The following is a 26,854-nucleotide window of genomic DNA, read 5'->3' as shown; positions in this document are numbered from 1 at the left end:
AGTACCAAGGCTACATCAAAGACTTAATTGAATATGTGTAAAAGAGGGTCCTTACTCTCCTGTTCATGCTGAACTGGAACACACATTCCTTCTTTTTAGTGCTGTTCCTCAGATTGCACCTACACTGCTCACAGCAGCTCAGCACAGAGATGCCAGAGTTTATTATACAAGCACTGCATTACACAGCACAGACATACACTTGAAGCCAACACCGTGGGGAGAAGTATGGTTCACTGAGAAGGGATGAAAATAATGCTTTCCTCAGTGCAGGCACTTTCACAACTCAGGGAAGGTTGAGAGCCAACAGTGGGCTGAAAGCAGATGTGGGCTTCACAGAGACTCCTCTTACAACCCCTTTGCAGAAAGTCACAGTATAAGGAATCAAGACAAAACAAGAATTTCATATCCTTTCTCTACCTCTCTCTCCTTTTCAGCATCTCAGAAATATCATAAAACATACTAGTTAATGAAACCAAGGCTTCCTAGACATTCTACTGGATGATTGCCTATTCACATGTAGTGTGCAGATCATCTCTCAAGACTTGTCACAAATGAGAGAAGAGATAGACCAATTTTATTCAATATAAGAAACATGGAGCATTCAGAATCCCAGACCAGGTTACAAAACTTAGAATTAATTTTCTTCCAGGGAACTTCCCCACAGTTTGGAATACTAATTATTCAGGCCCATATTGGAACTTAAAAAGTCTTAATTGAAAAAATCCATTTCAGTTGGTTTGAATAAAAATGCTGTCGTAGGGATGGGAAACTTGCCAAAAGACTGCAAAGCAAATAGTAATAATAATTACCAGTTGAATTTTGGATAATTGCTTAGCAGAATTCAACAATAATCACTGCTTATTTAAATGTTTTACTCAACTGGGACAAGAAGCAAAGGACATATTAATTTAATTTGCCAATGACACAACCAGTGAAGCACTGTCAAAAGACACAAAATGGACAGAAAACATTAGAAAACAAACAGAAACATGTATTGGTTTTCCAAAAATTTACGTCTAGAGATATACCTCTGGAATATGAAATTGGAAAAAAAAAAAAAAAAGAAATTGAAAATTAAGAAGAGCTGGTTTATGTTCAGAGATAGTTGAAATGGAAATGTAATACTGGAGGGAAAAACCAAACCCCAAACCAGATTAGATAAGGAGGATTTCCAGTGTACTACATTTAATTTCACAAACTGCATTGACAGAATGGTATGAACTTAATCCAGGGAGAGAGTAGTTGAGGACTTCATCACTGACCCAGTTCTATAAATGAGTACTGCAATGCATTTTAGATCTATGCAATGCAGATGTTTTAACTTACAGTGCTTGCAGATATACCTCACCATCTCTAAAATGTAATCTTTCACTTATTTCTCCCCAGCTTCAGAAACCCTTTGTCCTGATACTCCGGAGTAATCAATGGTTCCAGGCAGAGCTATGTTGATAAATCATAAATAGCAAGAGCTGTAGCTCTAGGGCAAAGGAATTGTGAAGTGAATAAGGTTGAAGATCAATCATTTCAGCCAAGGCTATTTCACTGAAGAATGAGTTTCCAAAGAACACTTTATTAAAATTCACAGCTTAATTATCTTTAGAACATACTATGAGACCCTATTGACTCATAAAAATTTTCCTAAAATAATATGGTATAAAAATCTGATTTAGTTTAAATAACAAAAGGGAAAGGAAAGAAGATTCTGACATTTGCTGTGATCATCACGATATTGTTCCATGCATCTCACTAAACAGAGATTGGCTAAACTAAAAATGGACATAGTGCAACAGCTTACAAGGGAAGGAATAAAAAAAGACAGAGGAATTTAATATAAAGAGTTACATGTGGAAGCATTAGAATGACACTAGAGAAGGAAGGGGTTTTATAACCCCAGAAAAGTAATCTTGTCAGTAAAATGCATTAAAATAACATCTTTCTAGCATCTTTCAAAAATTAGATTGGAGAACAGTGATCCATTTAGCTCTTTTCAATCTCCAGGTTACATGAATTACACGGACGGGATATTTCTTTATTTTTTGTTAGGAATCTAACCTTCCTGGCAAACTCAAGAAAAGCTACTCAGAGAGATATCACTCTCCTCATTTCATGACAGAGTTTATGTGCTTGGTTGTGCTAAGCCTCCCTTTCCATGTGCTCCAGAGGTAGTTAGGCTTCCAATTTCCTAATTCAAGTGTGCAGAAGCAAAGAGGTAGCCATCACACCATGCGATAAATGTGAAAGAAACACAGTAATTTTATAAGAAGATTCTATTTCAGTACGAGTAGTAACAGTACTTTTTGTCTAAAGGGGAGGCAAGTCTGCAAAAAGGCTTCACAACCAATACAGTCCAACATTACTTTCTGATGCAGTTTTATGTTTTGGTGCTATATCTAAGGTATCAAACAACAGTTATTTTTGCTGGAAGCAGTTTTAAATTGGGGGGGCAGGGGCAGTGCAAGAAAAGAAAAAAGAGAAAAGCTGTTGAAAAGCACAAAGAAAGCTGGAGCTCTAGAAAAAAAGTGCCAATAGTTCTGACTGAGCTTTCTGTTCACTTCTCAATACATCAGGCCTGGAACAAGTTTCTCAGTGCAAAATTTCTCTAATTGGCTGGAAAGCATTTAAGGAAAAATCTTTTTAATTAAAAACAGAGAACCAACAAGACATGAAAGCCATGGGGGTTGGGAGAGGCATATGTTGACCTTATGAAGCTTCACAGCAGAACTCTGCAGGCGCTGGTTAAACTGAGAAAGCACAGTTTTAATTAAAGAGTCCTGAGGAACAGACAATTCAAAAGAGTAGGTCAGCTAGATTCCAAGAGGTCAATTTAAGCGTAAGCAGAGGCAAAACAAGACTTCTGGCCATTCTGCCTTCCTCTGGGAGAAATCTGTTGCTAACTGATCATTATGCTCTGTGCTTCTCAGTACAAACACTAGCTATCCTCTAACCACCTCAGTGGGTGTTGCATATCATTGTACATGCTAAAGGAGGGCACAAAGGGTTGTAGAGAATGGGGTTACACCAGGCTGGCATCTGGTCACTAGCAGGGTTCCACAAGGCTCCATCCTCAGTCCAGTTCTCTTCAACATCTTCATTAATGACCTGGACGCAGGACTCAAAGGAATACTAAGTAAGTTTGCTGACAACACTAAACTGTGAGGAGTTGTCGACTCCCTCAAGGGCAGAGAAGCCCCGCAGAGAGACCTCGACAAATTAGAGATGGGAAATCACCAGCCATATGAAGTTTAACAAAAGCAAGTGCCAGATTCCACACCTGGGATGGGGCAACCCTGATAGTGTGTATAGACTAGGGAATGAGATGCTGGAGAGCAGAACTGTGGCATCAGGCAAAGCATCGACAGCCAGTCAAGGGAGGGCATTGTCCCGCTCTGCTCCGCACTGGTGCGGCCTCACCTTGAATATCACACGCAGTTTTGGGCACCACAACAGAAAAACAACATTAAGCTATTAGAGAGCATCCAAAGGAGGGTCATGAGGATGGTGAAGGGGAAGCCTTATGAGGAGCAGCTGAGGTCACACCTAGTTTGTTCAGCCTTGAGACGGGAAAAGTGAGGGGAGACCTCATTACAGTCTACACCTTGCTCGTGAGGGGAGGAAGAGGAGCAGGCACTGATCTCTTCATCCTCTTGACCAGTGACAGGACTCGAGGAAATGGCACGAAGCTGAGTCAGGGGAAGATTATGTTGGATATCAGGACAAGGTTTTTCACCTAGCAGGGTGGTTGGGCACTGGAACAGGCTCCCCAGAGAAGTGGTCACAGCATTAAGCCTGGCTGAGTTCAAGAAGTGTTTGGACAACGCTCTCAGGCACATGGTGTGATTCTTGAGGTGCCCCATTCAGGGCCAGGAGTTGGACTTGATGATTCTGATGGGTCCTTTCCAACTGAGCATAAACTATGATTCTATAATAAGAAATTTTGTGAAGTTTTTTCACAAAGAAACCTCAGTTTCTTGACACTGAATCATGTTCATCTGTTTGTCAAATATGTGTTTCCTTCTAGTCCTGGTATCACATTCCATGTGCATGGAATCCCAGATACGCTTATGCATACTTGAAAATAGAACTCTGCATCTTGCTAAGCTTCTAAAACCAGTGGAAAATCCTGTAAAACAGATCCAGCATATCACCAAACAGAAATCCTCTTAAGAAAAAAAAAAAAAAACCAACAAACCAAAACAAACCAATAAAAACCACCAAACAACAAACTTCTCTTTACTTTTTGAAGTGTTACTATCATATTTGGTGAAGCTAGTAATTGTTCCCTGCTATTCAGAGACAAAAGGAAAAATAAACCTAGTCTCCAAACAAAGAGAATTATAAAGGGTGGTGTAACCAGAACCCATTAAGTAGCAGAGCTAACATAGAAGAACGTCACCTAAAAGCTGCTACATCTCTCCATGAAGAACTACCTTCCAGTAATTTAAAGGATAAGGAATTAAGTAGAAAAATAACATCTACGGTAATTTTCCAAGAGAAACAGTCACATGAGTGCATTTCAATTACTACATACATGGTTCTGCACACACATGGATCCTTATATTTAGGTATTGCTTGTGTTCAGACATATTTCTCTCTTATTGGCCTTTTGAGAACTCCTGGCTAGATGCATCTGCTTGGGTGAATGACATGCACATTCCAAGTCAAGGCATGGTTATTTCAAAGCTGGCAGACAAAGCAGTAAATTTCCCAGCATCGAGGAGAAGCATCTAGCAGCAGATTAAGAAATCACTTATTTGTGAGATTTTGTCTACTTTTCTAAAATTCCAAATAAACAGTCAGAAGTGGAAAAGTGAGGGTTCTGTTTGTTTGGGGGTTTATGAGCCTGTATAAGCTTGGAAATTGCACTGTATTACATCCTTATTATTCTCCCTTGCTTCCCTCCAGCCAGGGTACAAGCTTTGATGTAAGTTATTTATTATGTTGACCTATATTCCCACAGGCAGTTTATCAGGGATACCCTCCACAGATGGAGAAAACTAAGAAAAAGCCACCACTCACTCCTCTTAAAACATGAAATTCAAACCTGGAATGAAATTTAAAGTAAAGTTAAAGGGGAAAACAGTAGTAAAGGAACAACTAAAACCAAGAACATCCTAGAAGACATGGAAGATAGCGAATGTAATATTTTTGACAAGGAAAGACAAAAGATGTCTTCATGGTTCTTCACAGACATAAATCAATGACAATAACAATGAAGAGAGCAACCCCTGGCCAGAAACAAACCAAAGAGAGAAAACTGGGGCAGAGCAGAACCTTGCCGTAGAAAATAAAGGATATATTTTCATCTTTTCTGCAGACAGAAATTCCGTTGACATAAAATGGCCATTTGATGAATAACACTCCATACTGCTGACAAAGGGCATCAAATACAGAAATTCTAGTCCAGGTCTCAAAAGCAATATATGGATATTAACCCAAGTTATATTGCTTCTAATTTCAGAAGCAGCAGGTTATCGGCCCCATGCTCTGTTGCACAGTATATGATAACCATAAACAGAATTTCTTACCAGGACTCTATAACTTACCTACCTCTTTGTTGTGGGTTGACTCTGGCTGGACACCAGGTGCCCACCAAAGCTGCTCTGTCACTCCCCCTCCTCAAATGAACAATCAAGAAAAAATATAACGAGAGGCTCATGGGTTGAGATAAGGACAGTGAAAGAAGTCCAGGTCTAGTCTATGCCTGAGTGTGGTAATAATCATATTTCACACAATGTGTTGCACGGGTTCAGCTTCTTAGTAAATTAGTTCAGTTCTTAAGTGGTCATGAATGTTATGAGTTCCCCTACACACAAGTATAACAGAAAAAATCCCATAGCAAATAAAATCGAAATGAAAAAAAGTAAATCAAGGTTCTATTTGATAATTACTGATAGAGAATCAGAAAAATTGGTTTAAGTGGACGAAAATATTGACAGCAAGTTCTCTAAAGTGACACATTTCTGAGTTAATGTAAAAAGACAATTTATATAAATCTATAAATATACAGTTAAACATGCCATATTTGCTTGGAGTAAAAAGTGAAGCTACTGGACTCTAAGGTCAGAAAAATACACGCTGAACTCTTTTAAGGCCCCAACCAGAGCACAGTAACATCAACCTAAGCTTTTGTTCCTGCCCTCATCCTTTCTCTTCCTTGGCAATTACATTTCCTTCCACAACCTTTTTCATACTTACATAAAACTACTAAAGGAGAAGGGAGATATTATGTAGTTAAAACTTTTCAGTCCTTTCCAACAAATCCAGGTGCCCTTCATCTGGCTGAAGACAGATGCTAGATAAATGATGTGTGATGAAAACCTGCACTGAAAGTACTGCAGCAGGTACCTTCCATCAGATAGTTTCTTCTCAATTTGTCAATACGGTTTACCACTAACAGTCACAGTTTTGCTGGATGACTTTTAACTAGCATCTCTAACTCTCCTATAGAAATATGTTCTAGGAGTCTACACTTTCTGTTTCCTGACCTGATCTCAAATCACATATGTCCTCACTTCATACTTGTTAAATTAGTATCATACAATTAGCCTGAAATCTTTAAAATATTATCTCTGAACTAAAGGAAACGATTTATAACATAACAAAGTACCTATCACTGGGAAGAAGGTGTTACAGACAGCATAGTCAGTTACTTCAGTAGTTAATTACAGATTTTGTCATGTTGAACTACGATTGTTTAATTTCCAAAGATCTAAATGGCATATGTCAAAAAAGTCTTTATTCACAGTCTTGCAAACTCTGTTCATCATAAAGACAAGTGTTGCAAAGCCTAGCCAGAAGATGAGGTTTTATCTATTTTTAAGAGATAGTTCTAGTCTTTTCCTGCAAGAAGAAATGAGGCTGAATAGTCTGCAAAAAAGTGAAGTTTATAGTAAAAGAAACCCCATCAACATTCATATTTGTACAGCAACTTTTAGTGTATTTGCTTAAAATACTAAATTAAAAAGTAAAGCAAAATATAATTTTAGTTGCATGTAGTTACATGAGTTTATTTTGAACTCTGGCCAGTTCTGTAATACCTAATATATGGAGTGCAGTATAAGAATAGCTAGACATGATAGTACAGTGCTGAATAGTTATTTTGGCATTGGAGCTTTTTCCTTGTGGGTAGGGTTGTGGAAGAGGTCACACAGTTGTCAGTGGTCCCCCTTCCACAGCCATCAGGATTTTGCACCATTATCTAGGAGCTGTGGCAGGACTAGTTCAGGCACAGCTCAGGGGGCAGCGTTCACCACCCCACAGCCCAACACCACTACAACCAAACTCCTGCAGGGCTCCTAAACCAAGCACTCAGTTACCCCAACTGCCTCATAATCCCAGCACCTCCTTCCTTCATGCTCCACATACAACATTCTAACCATCCCTGGGTCCCATACCCCAGTCCCCAGCACATACTTTTTCCTATCCATCCCGATGCACAGGCCCATGGATATCCTCCCTCTGATCTATCAATCTATTGTTGCTTGACATGCTGTTCTCTAACAGAAGTAGCACTGGCTCCTACACTGTTTTATTCTGGGAGCATTTTTAACCATTCCACAGGGAACTGTGATGGTGTCTACCTACTGGCAATGTTAGAATGTTAGAACATTAGAACACTGTGTGAAGTGTCAGTATTTGTGCTGCATTAATAGCCTAGCTAACAATTTTATTGTCAAGGTAACAGGACAGCAGCAAATGCTGGAATACTTGCCTCCATTTTTCCCCACTGTTCGGAAACACCTCCAGAAGGTACGAAGAAAAGATGCCCTGTTATGAGGGGTGGCTTGAACAAAGCTGAACTCACGGAACAAGATGTGTGTTCCTTGTTTCACGCTGTTAAAACTGTGGAGATAAAGTCAAAACAAGAACATTAGAAAGCTGAACCAACATGAATGTTCTGGGAACAGCTAGAACAGTAGCAAGAAAACCACTGGCCATTACATTTTGTGAAACCAGATCTCCAAAGCTTATACCCATCTGTTCTCTGGAGAAAAGACACATTGCAAAAACCACACACTGGAGTTTAATTATAGGAATTAGAGGTTTGAGAAAATAAAATTCATTCTAAAGAATCCCAGCAAGGGGTGTCCAAGAGACACTTATTTGAAAACAATCCATTGGAAAAATGGATGGCCAAGAATAACTATTGTTTATCTGACCAGAAGATGCCCTTTCCTTTAGTACCATTTGAACTTCACTGCTATTCTCATTACAGTTTTCTGTAAAGCCACACACAAAAAAATCCTCTTTAACAGAAGCTTCAAGATTTCATTTCTAGGTTACTGAAAGGTGACAGTATTAGATATATAAAACTTACTGCAGTTGTCATGAAAAGCTGACTGACACATCTCTAAACAACACTTTCCACTAGTGCATTTTAAAAAGAGTAGCTGGTCCATGTCAATTTGAGGTTCACATTTTTTTATTTTAGAATAAATTTCTAAAATATGAGTTGTAAGCACTTTAGGCTAACTTATTACAGCAAACATTTGTCTTACAAAGGTTTCTCTGAAGTGCAAGAAGTTCTCCTTTGGGCATGGTAAAGCTCAAGATGCAAGAACAAAAGAAATGCAAATATAAACATTATATACCAAAAGGTATAATGACAGAGTTGCCTCAAAGATAGATTTTGCACATTCTGCTCTGCAGCATGCAAGTGGGACAAAGCTTTGAAACACTCCAGAGAGATCATTAAAAACATTCACTTGGGACAGCAGCTTAACTCTCCCGCATAGGAGAGAATTAATGCAAAGATACAAGTTTACTTTCATCACAGCATATCCTCTCCATAGGTAGCAACCCCACAACAGACAAAATCTGGTGGTCAGTGAACCCTCTCAGTTTGCAATTTTAAATCACCTCTTTAAATATAAATAGCTTAAATCACTTTATCCTTCATAGTACAGAAAAGGGTTTCAGACTTGAAAGAGAATTATATCAGACAGAGTTGAGTAAAATTTTAAAAGTCACATATCAGCTGGGGCCGTGTGTGTGTTTCTGTGTGTTTATGTGGGGAGAAGCCAATTCAGTTTTTACAAAAGGAATCATAATTTCTCATTTTAAACGTCCTGGTTCTCAAACACATGCGAGCAAATGCAAATTTTTGTCATGTGTTGAAAAGTAGTGCAGAACATAGTTTTTAGCCCACCTATCCAGAAGGAAATGCAACTCAAACAAAATAAGTACCATCACCTTGTGATTAAGAAACACTCATGATTCTTGAATCATGGAATTAGAAGAACTCTTTCTGTAAATATCATGGACAAATACAGTATTTCGTATTTATGAAGCATTCTTCATGCACCACTGCTGTATGAACCACTGGCCCAAGAGACAAAATAAATAAATCATGTGCCAGATCAAAATGTGCCAAAATTACATGACTATCACTGCAAGTAAACAGTATTCATTACAAAGTGCTGTACCTCACTGCCTTAGAGTCACTTCAGAGTAAGGGAAAGTAACTTGCCAAAGGTCCCACAAGATGCTTGTGAACAAAGATAGAAATGGCATTTCAGATCTTCTCATCCCAAACCACAGCCTGTAAGATTTTTTTCATTTCTGATTTGCATTGTTTTGCTGATGATTTGACAGGCTGATGGAGAAAAGGATACAAATGAAAAAGAAGAAACTTGCTGTAATAGGAGAAGGCAGCTTTCAGAAAGATAACATACATAAGGGAGACATTTTAGAAGAGAAAGAAGATGAAGGCACAATGATACAATTACATGCACCAAATTATCCTGCTCAGAACAACTACAGAACATGTAACTTCTGGAAGCAGATCCTGGCAGAACTGTAATGGAAAGGTCTGGACATGAAGCTAACATACTATTAATTCACAGCAGACAGCCCTACCATATTACTCCTTGTTTCTAATAAGTGAAAATTCAAGTCATTAATATTTTCAGCATGGGATGGCTCTAAACCTACCAGGCAGAAGGGTATGATATCATTTGTTGTTGCTTACTCAGTTAAAAGAGTGGGTGGATATGTTGGAACATCAGCGCACCTGGAAGCGCTGACAGCCAAGTGCCGCCAGCTAGCTGAGTAAAAGAGGATTTTGTTTAACTAAACAATGGAAAGATTTTTCCCAAAAGCTCAAGTCTGCAAGCATGGGAGTCAGAACTTTATCCCAGTTAAGATGCTACATTTCAGACACCCTACTTTATAAATTCCTTTTTACAAGCTGTAAAAGTTCAGCTCAAAGGAGCCAGCCTGTGATGGAGCTATCCAGCAAGCAGCCCAACAGCAAGTCAACAGATCTACTCTCAGGTAGGGTCAAGATCTCTACAAGGGATTGGAACAGCACACATTCTGAACAAAATACATGTTGAAATTCCTTTATCCTGGGTAGATGGGCAGTACCAAAATAACTTGGCCACCTTTTCTTTAATGGCTGCCCAGAGGTGAAGTTACTATCAGTGTGGCAAGCTTACAGGTAAACACTTCTGGATGAAAAAGAAATTACGATAACCTAAAGCCATTACAGGTATTCCAACAGCAGGTAGGGAGTATGACCAACACCTTACCTATGACTTTTCTATACATGAGAACAGATGCCTTCTTCAGTTCCTCTCACTGAACAATTGATACTGTTAGCAAAGTTAGGTGGCCAGAGTTTAACAGCACACTTGCAGGAGAAAGACTTACGAACAAACCAGGGTATCTCAACAAGTTATTACTTTGTCTTCAATCATTTAGAAATGGGTTTCTGAACTCAGAAGAAGGGAAAATAATTTTTCACTTCTCTGGTTAACTTCTTTCCCCACTTTAGGCATTTAGTGCAGCCATCTGCAAGAGATTCCTTCCAGAAGAAAGCTTTCAACAACTCTGCAAATCTCCAGACCAAACCTAATGGTTGCTCCAGTCCTCTACATTAGTGGTAAACAGAGTAGGTAAATTAGAACATTAACAACAGTTACTAATCATGTCATTTTATTTGTCGTGCTGAAACCAAGACTACAAATTGAACTGAATGTTCATTAGTTAGCAGCAGCTTACTGTGAACACTCATACTTCACACAAGAATCGTTACCCAGCTGCATACTCTGTTAAAAAAACAGCTTTTCCCATTCACTTGGGACAATATCCTGGAGATAGATGAGAGAAGAATAATGCAAGGTTCTCACTTGATGGGAAGTTCTAAAGAAATTTTTACAATAGGGACTTCAAGATATTTACTTTCTCACTCCTTTCATTTACATGCCCCAAAGCAGCCAAACCACAGAACAGTCTCTTCTAACGCCACTACTGAGAAAGCTGCATCTCGCAGCACACCCAGACTATGCCTGTGGGATGGCACACGCACGTGAGAGGAAGAAAGAAGTTTCGGGAGAGGACTGGGATAAAACAGCCCCAGCTCTCAAATGGCTATGCTGGGAACTCTAGCACTCAGGTGCTGCTTTTCTGTACAGAGCTGCTTTCATAAGGCTTTGTCTTTTGTGTAATTACATTTCGGCAACCTGCCAGAGTTCAGAAACTTTCAAGCACCCTTTTCAAACCTTTGGACTTCTAAATAGATTGTAAAAGTCCCAGGATGCTATGGTAACATCCCAATTGAAACCCACTACAGCAGTTAGCCTCTGCCTGCTGAACTCGAGCAAAGCCAAATACACACAATGCAGAGAGAGCCTCAGGACCTCAAGAAGAACAGAAGAGCTTGCCAGGACCCTGCTGTTCCCCTAGCAGGTGCCACCTTTGGTTACCATGCAAAGATCTGAATGAGCTTACAGGATTCCTCCTCTACTAAATGGAAAACAAGGAACAATGACCATTATTCCTTAACTTATAGCATTACTACTTGCATTTTCTATCAAGATCATGAAGAAGGAAGAAAATCACCTTGAAGGCTTATGCTGCTTCTTCAGCACGAACAATTTACAAACACAACTTTCCTTCCCAATTACACAGGTCATTAACACAGGGTTGAGTGTCTTAGGCAAAAATAAGGTAATCTCAAATGCAAAGTTGCCATCAGCAGCAGTCTCTAGACTGACCGAAACGTCTGTGGAGAGAAACAGCACAGGGGATCTGCTGTCAACATTATGAGCATCCAAGGGTTTGTTTTCTCTTGAAACAGGCTCTAGACTAGCCCTAGTCTGATCCCACGGACTGAATGCTCATTTGCAGTACGAACACATCTTCCAATTTAGCTCCATCTGAAAGGAACCCAGGTCATGAGCTCCAAGACTGCTGCAGGGTGTGAAGCAAAGCACAGTAAGTAAGTATAATCAGGAGTATTAGGATTAGAGACTATGGTACAATGGGTAACAAAGAACTAGCTCTAGCAATAGAAAATACTGAAATACAAAAGCCTTTAAATCCCAGGTCATATCTGTTGTTAAATCACTCATCCACACAAAGCATCCCCAAATGACCAATCACACTTACCCCAAGGCTATGCTCTGAAATAGCAAAGCGAGGTTTACCTTGTCTGGAAGGAGCCCTGAGAGTGAACACTTAAAACTGTAGGCAGCACTGGGATAAAAAATAATTCACTGCTGTGCAGATTAAATGACTGCTGTATGAATACAGTTTAAGATCATTCTATTCTTCACCTATTGGTTTAAGTGTGCTACACTATTTGCAGTATTCAGATGAATCATTGGACTGTTTCTGTAGCTATCCCTCGGAAGGTACCATAGGACCATTAGCATTCCTCAATTCAAAGCTGTTGTGTCAAGTGTTTTTTAAAAGTCCACAGAAATTAGAGCTTGGGACAATGAATTTCCTTAAGGAAATGACCATCTTCCTCTAATGAAATTATCAGTGCTTTTTAGGCACTTCCTCCAAAATGAGTTAGAAGTGTTATGACAAAACAGATGCTAAAAGTTATTCCTGGTTTTTTAACAACCAGGCAGAGAGGAAATCATTAACACTCAAAATTTTGGCAAGACTTGGTGATATAACACTGCAAACACAGAGACTGAATTTTTTGAGATCCTTTCTGTCTCACCCATTCAAGTTTATTTCCCCTGAAAGGTGTGGAAAGACGGAAAGGAGTGACACAAATTTTAATCATGTGTTTTCAGACTTTCTGGTATAGGCTCAGGAATCTCTGTATTCATAGCAGAGTTAATACAGGTGGTACAGAGATTATCCCATATACTGGGACGAAGAAAATGAACCACACCACCTGTGACACAGCTCAGAATAGGCAGCAAACAAGCTTTCTTACATTGCTTTGTAGCAAATCAAACCCTCTGAGACCAGTCTACAGATTCTGGAGAAGGAAAGGATTAAGGGAGTTGCTGTGCTTGCTTGTTATTACCCAGAAACCCTTTATCTTTTTTAGATTCCCCCTCCATTAATTTTTCCTATGCTAGGTCAGTAATTTAACACCTCAAGGCTTCCAAATCACAAGCTAAAATGACCGTACTGTGTTATTAGCCCAGGATTTATTTAAAAAAAAATAAAATTAAAAAGGCAAACGGGGCGGGGGGTGAATCTGTAAAAACAGAGGCCTTTTGATCAGTGCAGCATCCTGCAGCTTGCTGTAACTCAAGCTGACCATTCTTATATAGTAGGAATTAAGGACTCCCCCTGCCAGGCAGGGTCCTATTAAAACACAATAGCTGTTTGAAAAGGGTAAGCAAGCTGATATGGATATAATAGGCCACATATTGGGACCCTTTTCTACTGTGAAATAAAGCTTCTTCTCAGAGTTATGAGCTGGGAAGCCTAGTATTCAGGAAGATGGGAAAGGGCATACAATGGAAGATGGTAAATAATCCTGCAGAAGTCCTCCAAGGTGCTTAAGGGAAAAGAAGCCTTCACAGATAAGCATCAATCAACCATGACTAGTTCTTTCAGTCTGATCAGGTACTATTTCAGACTACATGGTGTTTCAGGGAGTCTGCAAAGGTCTCACTAGTATAAAAGAGATTAAGTTTTTACAGGAGAAAACTGTGCAAGTTACACATCACAGAAACAATTGCATGAACACCATTATAACTATTTTTTATGGAGATCCCTGCATGTTGCTACCCAGCGTCCTTCAAAAACCCCTGCCTTTTTCTCCCCAAATCTAAAATAAATACATAAATAATAAAACAATCCAGAAGTATAACTACCCAAACAAAACTGCTAACTCTCCAGCTAATGTATTTAGTATTTGTTCAAACTGGTCCAGCTTGACATTTTGGGGCAAGAAGAACATTCCTTTCTGAAAGGAACATTCCACCCTATAACCCTCTATATTCTAAGGGAAAGGGATATTCAAGTCCTCAATAAGCGTCATTATCATACAGCCATGATCTCCATTCATTGTCTTCCTTTATTAACCAACAAGTATTTCTGCCCTCCCTGTCATTCTGGGGAATTCATTCACTAGCTGCAAGATGCTGCAGAAACCATAGAGTGAACCCGTGGCAAGGGTGAGAAGATGGTACAAAGATGAGAAACACTATTAAAAACACAAGCACAACACAAGGTAGTGTTCGGATTTCCTCTAATCTAACAGCAGTTCCAAAAGTAGCTATGGAATTGACATTGGCTGCAGATGGATTTTGATATCAAACCGTCAGTGTCCACAAAAAGAGGAGCACGGATTTGAAAATTATTGAGTAACTGCACCCATCTTGATCTGCTAAGATCAAAGTGTACTGCCAAATGAAGGCAAACTGACTCCTCAAAGTCGAGGTCCAAGTATAAGCACAAGTAAGGGCCTGCTTGCTTCATTCTTCATGTAGTCTCCCGTATCTCCTATTGTATCTCCTGTATCTCCATGTTTTTAGTTATTTTAAAAGGTAGCAGCACAATCAGGTTATGACTGGGATGATCCATGAAAGGCTGAAATACAACTTCATAACTGTTCCAAAGAGATTCAATACTGGTGCCATGCACACAGATCCCATATTTGCTCATTTCAGTCTTGGTTTGACTGAAGAATTTCAGAAGAAGAAAAAAATTTACAACTAATACTTTCTCACCTATTCAATTGCCTTGGCAAGAACTATAGCACATCAAAGACCGAGCAGTTTCCAATATTTCCATCATGGCAACAAATGAACCTTGCCAAAATTCCTTAGTATAGATGAAGCAATCTCATTTGACATTAACACTAACTGCATTCAGAGATTGCTTAGCTAAACCATTTTATGCTCACCACAACTGCTTGGCTACAGCGCTGCCCAGCTACAGTTTGTCTAATTCATTTGAAGATACACAATAGGATTAATTTTGTAGGACATGAGGTTGCTGCATGTCTCTAAAGCTAATGTATTCTGGGATCTATATGGGTTCAACACGGCACAGCACAGAAAAACTCAGGTTCTCCGAAGACAGCCAGATTTCTAGAAACTAAACTTATTTGTTTGTTTGTTTTTAAAGAAAAGAAAGATAAACTATTTATCTTCAAATGTTTTTAAAATGCATTTTTCAGGCTTGCAAGACTTTCAGCAGTTTGCTATTCATGGAGATGCAGACATAGTCAAGGGACTTTTTCCTGTAAAGGATAAGGAATCCTATTATGGGATCTTATCATATCCCATTGCTGCAGGCATTTGTTGATTTTTACAGCATGGTATATCCAATTTAGGAGAAATTTTACATTTGTTGGCCTTGTCCACAGTGGAACACATATATTCTTAGCAAAGCAATTAGAAATGCTGCTCAAGACTTTCTGTGACACAACAACATTTTGCAGCATAAGAATAAATAGTAAAGTCCTTCCAACAACACAAAACAAACAAACAAACAAAACACCCAACCAAAAAAACAACCCCAAAGTAAGTTCTGGTCCATCTTTCATTAAAGATATTTCTGGGGAAAATAAAGTGTTTCTCAAACTTACACTACTTTATTCCAATTTAATAGAAAGTCTTATAAGCTTAGACAGATGGAAGCCAAGAACTCCAAAATTGATCTCCTATATATATAAAGTAGGCTAGATCCATTCCAAAGTGCTTCATTAAAACAAGAACTAAACCACATGAGTAAGTAATACAAAGAGAGTTATAGCTATTGATGAAGTTATCATGCATCCAACAGTGGTTTCTCTTACAGCTCGAGACATCGAAGGCTTTATTGGACGAAACAGTCTGTTCAAAAAATATATATTCCTAACAGAAAATGATAAAATTATGCCTTGTAATTCTTAAGAATAATTTTAAAACCCCATATATACTATGGGAAAAAACATTGATGTGTACTGCTATTCTCTTGTGCATTTCTACTTAATTCCAGTTGCCAATTTCACATTACTAAAACAGTTTTCTTCAAAACATTTACAGAGGCTGCAGAAAATCCAATCCTTGCAGCATGTGACCAAGCATGAAGTGAGAGTACCGCTTTATATACACATTGTAGATTGTATGCAAAAGACTGTAAATAGTCCCGCTACATCTGTTGTGGATATATCAATATTTATCTTTTTCATCTTTTCCTATGTATTCCAACAGTGACTCAGCGTGCACAGCTAAGAGGTTTTCCAGAATGACGGAGAAAGATGCTTGTCAAACAGTGATGTCAGCACTGAATACCTATTTTGCATCATAGTAAGCTCTACTACAGACCTTCCCTCAATGGAAGATGGATAATATAAGATTGTCAGAGTTCACCAATTCTGACGTAAGGGATTTTTGACTTTTGCAAGGACACAAACAAAAACACAGCAGAGATATGTGAGAAGAAACGTAAAATATTTTAAAAAAGCAGACTAACAGAGAAAATAAAACTAAACAAAAGACCCTGTGGCATCCCCAAAGGATGTGATAAGCACTATGAAATACCCAACCGATGAAATGAGTTATGGCAAAATAATGACAAAGAGAACATATAAAGAAGGCTCTTTAAAGATTTTCTTAGGAACAGCAATGACTTCCATATCTATTTTGTTGTACTGCCAAATGCAGACAGTGGGATGGACTGGGAAGTAGAAAAACTTCATCACAAATGCACATAATAAAGAAAAATTACTTCTCTATTACTTTCTAATTGAGATCAGACAGATCAATTTTCATCAAATCCTCGGGTTTTGTCTTTTCTCATCTCTCCCTAAGTTATCCAGACTTGTTTAGTAGTCATAAAATCATAGAATGGTTTGGGCTGGAAGTGACCTTAAAGATCATCTAGTTCCATCTCCCATCATGGGCAGGGACAGCTTTCACTAGGCCTGGTTTCTCAGAGCTCCACCCAGCCTGATCCACAACTTCTCTGGGTAACCACTTCCAGTGGCTCACCACCCTCACAGTAAAGAATTTTTTCCTAATATCTAATCTAAACCTACCCTCCTTCAGTCTGAAGTCATTCCCCCTTGCCCTGTCACTACATGCCCTTACAAAAAAGTCACCCTCCACCTTTCTTATAGGCTTCCTTAAGATACTGGAAGGATGCAACAAAACCACCCCAAAGCCTTCTCTTTTCCAGGCTGAACAATCCCAAAACTCTTAGCCTTTCCCCATAGGAGAGCTGCTCCATCCCTCTAATCATCTAAGTGGCCTGCCCTGGAGTTGTTCCAACAGGTCGCTGCCCTTCCCATGCTGGGGACCCCAAAACTGGGTGCAGTACCCTAGTGGGATCTCACTAGAGCAGAGCAGAGGGGCAGAATCCCCTCTCTTATCCTGCTGGCCCGCTGCTTTGGATGCAGCCCAGAGCACATTTGGCTTTCTGAGCTGCAAGTGCACATTGCTGTGTCATGTCCAGCCGCTCATCCACCAGCATCCCCAAGGCTTTTTTGGCAGGGCAACTCATGACCTATTCATCCCTCAGCCTGTATAAATTCATACATTTGAAGTCACAAAAGTCTCATTTTAACTCCCAGCTGGGATCACATATACATCACCAAATTTGTACCAGTAACATCAGCAACTATGATGAAAAGCAATAAAAAAATCGGAAGCATAAACAGAATTATGCAATAACAATCCCAGAATCATAGAATATTCTGAGTTGGAAGGGACCCACAAGGATCATTAAAGTCCAACTCCTGGCCATGCACAGGACCATCCCCAAGAGTCCCACCATGTGCCTAAGGGCATCATCCAAATGCTTCTTGAACTCTGTCAGGCTCTGTCAGGCTAATTCCATGGGGAGCCTGATCCAGCACCCAATCACCCTCTGGGTGAAGAGCCTCTTTCTAATATCCAACCTAAACCTCCCCTGATACAAATTCAGTAATAATTACAAATTAAAACTAGCCAGAGGATAATACATTCAACTCTAGTCCAGAGAAAAATCACAGACACAGTTAACTCAGATATATAAACTCTAAATGCTTGTACCATTTGCCACATTATTGGACTTCAGCTTTTGGAAAATTTCAAACTTTTTTTTTCCCCAGTATTATTAGCCATCAACACTGCCTGTATGCAACTGTCTTTACCTAAAGAAATCTCAGCTTCATGGCAAATGTGTTGCCTTTCAACCTTCAAGGCTGTAAGAACGAATACAAACATACCCGACTACAAAGGGTCTCCATAAAGTAGTCAGCCCACTTCTGCTGCAGCTATTCTGACAAAGACCACAAATAAATATGTAATTTCTGGGATGTAAAGGAATAGGGAAGAAGTGGGCAAATACTGCACTGCTACACCAGTGAATACATATTAGGAACATCATAATCTGATCCCACTGCACATGGAAGTTTTGATTGCCTCTCTTCAAGGAGCAAGAGCACAGTGCAGCTCACGTCAGTGTATAAGCGAAGAGTTATCTGTGGATAACTACCCTGTGCTGACAAGATGCTGATATCAAGTGCTAACATACATGTGGTAAAGCAAATCCAGATTTTTCTGTCACCAAAACAGTATAGTAAGTTTCCTGAGTGAACTATATTACCACATACAGTACCACTGGTAAATACTGTCTTTAAAGTTCAATTTTATGTTACTCCTTTGCTGCAAGTCTTCCAAGACAGTCCTGCTTACCAAAGAGATCCCTTACGTTTTTATCCCCCCTGTATGGTTTGCAAGGGAGTATCTACTGAGTATCTACCAGACCTGTGAGATTCTCAAGCACGTGGGAAGAAAATACTACATTTTCTAATATGTTGGCAATATGTACAAACTACAGTGGGAATCAGTGTGTTATTGCCATTAATTTATGCATTTTTTCCAGCTGTTTACTCAACAGCAGTCATCCCAATCAGCATATCTGTCAGGTTAGGACTTGTTGCAATGTTTGTTACAAAGAAAGGACTCTGGGAAAAATCAGGAATTCATAGATCCTGTCTGTCATATGAAAATCCCAATGCTGTTTCTGCTGTCAAGCAATTTTGTAACTAAAAACATCCCAATTCAGGTGACCAATCTACAGATTCCAGCCAAAATTCACGTAATTTAAATCATAAATAAACTGATTTATCCACAAACCCCATGTCTTCCATAGCTCTCACATAAAATGCACACCCCACATACAGTAGACAGGGGGTATTGAAATCCCATTTCTAATATGGGCTGGGGAAGCTCAGATTGCAAGGAAGAGAGTTTGCTCTTCTGACAACTCTTCTCTGTAGAGGTAAGACTGGAATGCAACCAAGGAAATTTAACAGAAAGGCTTTGTGTCCATTAGCAACACGCTTAGTGGAGATATATGCAATTATTTGTAGGTTCCCCAGAAAGATTTATCAACAAATTCAGTCCTGCAAATCCATGTACTGTGTGGCGAGGAACTTTGAAAATGTCTCTCTCGTAGCAATTTATTCACATTAGCTGCAAAATCCTCTCCTCAGAGCTTCCAGCATGAGTGTTGTGTCTGAGTTCATATATTCATCCTCTTGCCACTGATAACTGAAGAGCAAAGGAGCGGCAGACAGTAGTCTTATGCAGTGCCCTAGGGATCAAGGAATCCCAAGTAAAAGCCTGTCAGGAACTATCAAGCACATTATCCCAGCTGAGATTTTCAGCCCAAAGGGTGGTTCCACAGCTAGGTCACAGACAGCAGCAGCTTGATACCGATCACGTGGCTCAGTGCAGTCTTGCATTGAGTGTAATAATTCTGTCTTTTTCTCTTCAAAGCAGAAGACATGTAGGAATCCTGAGGGTATCTGAGGAACGTATTAAATGGGTTTTTTTGCAATTGCTCATAAGATTATATGAGAGAGAACATCAACATTTTATGTAGTATCCTAAAAGTATTGTTACCTCCCAGATGCTACTGATTTGGTCAAAACACACAGTACTAACACTAAAAAACCCAACAACCAATGCCCCTCCCCCAAACAGTCATACTGAAAAATTCTAACGAATGGATCCATCTCTCAAAAAGGGAATCTGGTACAACTTGTCAAAGCCCTAAGGACCTTCTCACTACTGTTTTTGCTGTTTGTGCTATAATTGTACAAAGCACACAGACGACATTCTACAATGCTCGACGCTGTAAAGTACATGCAGTACAATATCACTTCTGTCTTGAAGAGCTTACACTATCCTTGCAAACAAGACAAAACAAGTTACTCTGAAAAGGGGAAAGACGCAGAGCAGATGACAGCAAGATGACGATGATGATAAGGCCTACATACACAGATGCAAAGAAAAAAGAAAATCGATGGCTCTAAGCTAGCTCTAAGAATCGCTCCTCTTTATAAGCAGATAATTCAGCTTATTTCCAGTTGCCAATTAAGGTTGTCTTCAGTGAGTGGCTCAGTTCTCATGGGTATCCCATCTGTCTTGTTCCTGGCCCTTCCCCTCTCTCTCCTCCCCCAAGGGCACTGAGACTTCTTTAAAGAGGAGGACATTGTTTACTCTACAGATTTATTTCTGTAATGTTGTATAGCAATAAAGGACTGAAAAAGTCAAAAGTTTTTCTGATATCAAAGCCTGTGTCTTTGCCAGAGAAAGCCAAGGGAGCAGTATCATATTTGTCTCTAAGAAAAGAGTTGAATGAATTGTTCCAGCTAATCTAGACAGCAAGAGAAAATGAGGTAGTTGATACTTCTCACCGTGATAACATCTTCCTACCCAAGGATCCCAAACTACATAGCACTGGCAGTCCTGTTACTCTGAAAAAAGCAAATGTTCCCTTTGTAAAACAGGGTTCTACACAGTGCAGAGATGGTATTTTGAACTGCCAGGCACACAGCAGATCTAAAAGCGGTATCTGACCCCTAAGCTCCTCAAACACACACATCACAAATGCCTTCTCAGAAAAATACTGTTAAACTGTCACACAAGAACCAGCAGGGGCATTCAAGTTTGAGCCAGCAGAAACATCCTTTACAGAAAAAGCGGATCTCAGACAGTTTGCAGAGTCCAATGGAGTAGTGCTGCATCTGCAAGCTAAAAGAAACATGTCTTTCTCAGTCATGCTCCAGCTGGCAGGTGGTCAGGAGACATTTCATCAGAAACAAAAGAAGAATTTTGGGATAAGAATACAGATTCAAAAAAAATGCCCTTTCCTGTTTCTCCAGTTCATTTGTGTTTGGTTTATCAAAAAAACAATGAAAGTGATGGGAAAAAGAGTTTCCTGACCAAGGTAAGTTATCTCTGGTTATTATTTTTGAGCTTTCCAAAGAGTCTTGAACAAAGTAGCATACCTACCTGTATGCTGGAAGAAAAAGTCTCAGGCAAAAGGTGAGCCTAGAGTAATAGCAAAATTTACCAGTAGGAAGTATCCTTGTCATTTTTTTTTTTTTGCTGCTTCTTCCAGCTGAAATGAAAAAAAGACACACAGACTCCCTTTAAGATCCCAGAAAATATAAAGTGGGATGCTTTGCACATTCCCTCTGCATGATCAAATGCATTAACGTGGGGGCCCTGTTCTTCTTCAATATAGGAAAGATCAAGAAAACAGGATGACAAATAATGTATAGGAGGGACATGTCCCTTTAAGATATGTTGGCACAGACATTAGGCTGGAAGAAGTAAAGCAACACTAGTGTGTAATTACACAGAGGGCTTTCAAGAGTCTGTATTTCAGAGAGTCAGACTAGAGATTCAAAAGCAGAGCAGAGACTTCTCAGGCTTGAAATGAACAAATACCAGTAGCATTTCAGCATATCTATAAATTGAAGATCAGTCCTAAGAGAGGCATAATTTAACTTGTTTAGCTAAAAGATGTGGATTAATTGGCAGAAGGGTGATTGATCCCTATTCCTGTAAGGGTCAGGAGTGAGTCAGATGAGGGGAGCCTCAAGGTACTCCCAAGATTGAAAGCAGATGTCCACATGATTGGGACAAATGAACAATAGAATAAAGTGGGAGAAAAAACTATTCTTGAAGACTAAAACTGTCCTGGAAGGAAAAGTGTAGAGATGAAGGCCAGCCCTCTGCAATCAGCAATCCCAGTACTAGGTGGTGGATACCAGTGAAATACATATCAACTTCATTTCTCAGAAACAACTGGAAACACTCACTGCCAGCAGAACACTTACTGCTTGATCCATACAGAGCTACGTGACCATGTAATTTTCAGTTCCGAAACCTCACTCAAGTAAACTAAGCCCCAACAAAATTTTCCTAATTACCCAGAAAAATAGTGGTTGTAACTGGCTCAAAGACTTGAAGTAACTCATGGTAAGGTGGGGCATTGCAGTGCATGATGGAAAGGCCGTGGTTGATCTTCAGTGGTGAATCCAGCATGAGAGGTCCATGGAACATCACTCTATTGAAAAGCGTCATTAATTTACCCCATACACACTTAAAGAAACCCATGTTACTTGCTTGGGCCTGCCTGCTAGCTTTCTAAACCTTGGCTTGGTCTCTAATTTTAAGTGAGCATAAATAGAGAAAGGACATCGTGAAAAACTGGATGCCCTAATACTAAGTCCCTTCATCTCAAATCACTGCAGCATACTTCGAAACATGCACATTCCAATCCTCTTCCTTAGAAAAACCTGGAACAAGAAAAGCACTGGGAGAGTGCCCACAAACCTTCTGGAATCTCACAACTTATCTTTGAGTTTGAAGACACTGACATTGAAGATCAAGCTTATTTGCTTGGGAGAGCAGCACAGCCTTCTAAGCACAGCCTGAACAAATGCCGACAGTTGAGAGAATGAACAGAAATCTATTGGGCAGTGAGGGCTCACCACTAAGCCCTGGGAGCCAGAACATATGACACTTTCATAATAGGAAACTTTGCGTTCTGGGTCCACCTACACCCATATTTCCTATCATTTATTCTCCACTTCTAATGAAGAATCCCACATTTTAAATCTTCACAGCTGTCCATATTACTAAGCCTATTTGTGCTTTGGTTCAGGGACACAGTTTGATCTGCTAAACTTCAGACATATTATAAAAGAAAAATAAAAAAAAAAGAGAATTACTAGTTCTATATTACAGAAAGAATGAACATGCAGCCTTTTCCTGTCTTTCATGAAATCAGAAACTCCACAAAACACTCACTGTGAACAAAAAGCCATTGTAAAAAAATCCTATCTTTGAAAATAAATGGGAAAAACAAGATCTCCAGCACCTAAGCAGAGGGCTGTGCTCTACGATGAGAGTTTTGTTTATTATAGTGGTCTCGAATTACTATTTATTCTTTCAAAGGTAGTAGAGGAACAGGAAGTAAAAAGAAGATGGTCATCACATCAAGATGAAGAAATACTACCGAGAAGCAATGTGAACAGTTTCACTGCATGGAAGACCTCTTGCTCATCATTTAATTTTTTAAGTATATATGATCAGAAGGTTAAAAAAGGCCCCAAAGTGTCAGTTTGAAATTAGATGCAAACAAAATCCAATCTGGAGAGATGCCTGAATGACAATTTCAGCTGGGTATTTCAGAGCCACCTTGCCTTCAACTCTGGTAAAGAAATCCTGTTGGTGGGTGGAGGTCAGTGTAAGTCACACTCTTTATCTTAAGCTCTTGTTTACTGACTATTTGCTCAGATGACTAATGTCAGTATGACTTTCTGTGGACAGAAAGCACACAGTTTGTCCCTCAAGAACCTTTTTACTAATTAGTAGGAAGAAATTATCTGTGCTCATGTTCAGTATTTAAGGACTTATGGTGGTTTTAAGGGAGGAAGAGGCATTCTATTGAAGCATTCAACAGGACAACAATCACGCAAGGAAGAAAACAGTTCAAATTCATACTCAGAAAAAGAAAGAATGAGTGCTGCTGAAACCAGTATGTGCTTTTGATACTCATAGTCCTGATTTAGACAAGCAGAATTTGATTTTCTGTCAAAATGTTTTTAAAAGCTCTGCTCCCCAAAGTGATTGCTTCGCATGAATGTTTGTAATAGTAAAGGGACTGAACTGTACGAAACCCACGCATGTTTCCGAAACATGCTCAGGCAGCCCTTGGCTAACCCAGTGAAATCCAGCATTCACAACATAATCAGCATGTGTCCAGCTCCATTCTCCATGTACCCTGTCTTTTTCCAAATGCCCCCCTCAGGTTGGTCCTATTGGCAGTGTCCTGATGTACTTACTATTCAGTGAAGAACCTGGCAATGCCATACTGACTAATATCTTCTCTGTTCTCCAGCAGCTGGCTCACTGCATCCTCCATGTACGTGAGGACATGTCTTTGAGCTGCAAATAAAAGACAGTAAGAGATAGAAGTTAGAATACAAGGAGCCTGCAAAGCCCAGAGCCAGACAAGCCCAATTGTGCTGGGCTTTACACAACAAGCCAATAAGCATTTGCTCCCTCAATGAGAGTAGAGGTTTCTTTCTCCCAGATATGGACAGTAAAATTCCTGACCTAAATCCTGCTTTCCTTTCTGGCTACACAGAGTTAGTCATTAACAATGCTGACCCTTTTTTAGAATCCCCTGAGATTCTGGTATTGAAGGGAGAGGATAAGAAGTTGTGAGACTGCTTCACTGGAAAAGGATCACTCAGGAGGAGTTCCTGATCTGTGTTCTGAGTCACAGCCATCTTTATAAACAGATCATTGAAGATGTTTCGATGGGGCTGTTGCAAAGCTTTGGGTGTTCCCTGCCCTTCCCTCTTTACCAAAGCCAAGTAGCTCTAAGGTTGTTCTGTAAAGGTTTTTTCCTAAAGGTGCAAATAAAAGTACATCTGTTTCCAAACAAGCATCAGTGAGTGTGGCAGGTGGGGAAGAGGTCTCAATGCCAAGAGAGATTTATATTGCTCAATAGTCAGTATCAAATTACTGCCTGGCCAAATATGAGGGAATTTCAGAAGTGATGGATCTGCCACTACCCAACCACAGAATGCCACTCACTTTATAAGACTGATGAGTAGACTGTTTAGTAAAACACAAACCATTTTGCTGCTTCTATAGGGGGCAGACTGTACAAATCGAGCACTTGCCAGGGAGGAAGCAGCACAGATTTGCCACTGAGCCCCTTTGATGTTTTTGGCTAGAAACCAAGTTGGAGCAACAAAGAGTCGAGTCTGAGGTGATGTGCCAGCACCAAGCAGTAGACTTTCCAAATCTACAACTTCAACAATCAGAAGGCAAGTTACAACGAACCCAGGAAAATCATTCCTAACCTGGAAAGCACACAAACCCTGTTCCCAAAGCACACACCTCCATCTTAAACATGTACGCTACTGCATCTTTGCAAGTAGTGTCATGTCCTAAAAAGAGCAGGAGAAATCCCTTAGGGAATATAGGAAAGGCAAGGGTTGTTCTTGCTCCTTGCCAGACTTAGCAGCAACATCCCCTCACCAGCAACTGGCCAACCTCAGACCCACACAAATGTTCTTCAAACCATTTTAATTTGTGCTTAATATCCTGGTAAGTATCAAGGCTGCACCACTTGATTCACAGCATGGAAGTCCCTTTCATCTTAGTGTGGGGCAGGTGGACTTCAAGAGAGGCCCGGAAATGATTATTCCCAGTGGATACAGTGATTAAAAGTATGTATGAATATTGATTGCTATCAGGGGATTTCTCTGCCTGGAACACTTTTCAGGACAATGGTAAAATTGGTTAAGCACACCCTGGAAAATACCTTGCAGCTGATAGCAAAATGGTGAGCCAAAGGTTTAAAGATATTATCTGGCACTAAAAGATATAGGGTGTAGCTTTATTTAATTATTTTAATGTGAAGGAATAAATTTAATTTATGTGAGTGATTAAAGAAAAATAGCTCTGCGCACCTGTGTCCCCTGAGGGAAGAATGAGTCGTGCAGCTCAGTCATAGGCTCAAGATAGCAGCAACTGTGTAACTTGACTTCAGCCCATCCTTCCTCCCTCCTCCTTATGCAGTCCATCTTACACTCACCAACCGTGTTCCCAGGCCCCTCTTGAACTGTCAGCGGTGTCAGATCAAGCCAGGATATGGTACTAGCAGACAAGCTTCCTCTCATCTCAGCCTGCACTAAACCTCTGCTCAATTGCAAAGCCATTCTCAAAACTTTCAGGGAAGTATACAATCCTATATGAACCATATTTCTGTTATTTTGCTTCTTTAGAGTCATAAACCTCTCTCTTAAAAACCTGTCAGAACAGACAGGCATGGTCCCACGGTGCTACACAGCACAACGGAGCTGACCTCTATAACAAACACCTTTGAATCTGCTCCTGGAGAATAAATTAACTTCCAACATAGAATTTTAGACATTTCTATCACATTTCAAAACGTACAGAAATACATATAGGTCACTATTAAACACTGTAGCTGGTAAAAGAGTATTTCTGTTAAGCTTTTTGTTGCACAGCCTAAGGATCCTGGCAAAGAGCCTCTCTCCCTGTTTCCCAGAAGGTGGGTAGAGGTGTAGGGGAGGGAAAAAATCTGTGAACAGAGAAGCTGAAAGAAAACAGCACTTGCAATCTTCTTGAGAAGTCCCCCTCTTTGTCTCTTCGGCTGCTGTGCTGTTTTCCAGGTAGCACTGTTCACAATGCCAAACAAAGTTCCAGCTCTGGTTTCCTGTTCACTGACTACCCAGTTCCATGGAAAGATGCAAGTAGTAAGTTTTATAACCCAACTAACTCTACCCTACACAGAAAAGTCAAACAAAATGTAATTTGCAGGCAGGTTTTAG

The 26,854-nt window shown here is 39.8% G+C and overlaps 1 protein-coding gene across 1 annotated transcript in view; it reads right to left on the bottom strand.

Annotated features, from left to right (window-relative positions):
• The window catches only part of CSTPP1 (centriolar satellite-associated tubulin polyglutamylase complex regulator 1), an 81,039-nt gene that overhangs the window by 46,974 nt on the left and 7,211 nt on the right, over window positions 1–26,854 (bottom strand). Inside the window, exons 2-3 of the mRNA XM_050335940.1 lie at window positions 24,326–24,428; window positions 7,712–7,842 (exon numbers count right to left, since the gene is read on the bottom strand). Coding sequence (XP_050191897.1) covers window positions 7,712–7,842; window positions 24,326–24,428 — 234 coding nt within the window. The remainder of the gene's footprint in view (window positions 1–7,711; window positions 7,843–24,325; window positions 24,429–26,854) is intronic.

This window comes from Myiozetetes cayanensis, unplaced genomic scaffold (genome assembly GCF_022539395.1).
Source record: "Myiozetetes cayanensis isolate MyiCay16 unplaced genomic scaffold, myiCay2020 scf6-25, whole genome shotgun sequence".
Taxonomy (NCBI): domain Eukaryota; kingdom Metazoa; phylum Chordata; class Aves; order Passeriformes; family Tyrannidae; genus Myiozetetes; species Myiozetetes cayanensis.
The sequence above is the reverse complement of the archived record's forward strand: the minus strand, read 5'-3'. Positions and strand labels throughout refer to the sequence as shown.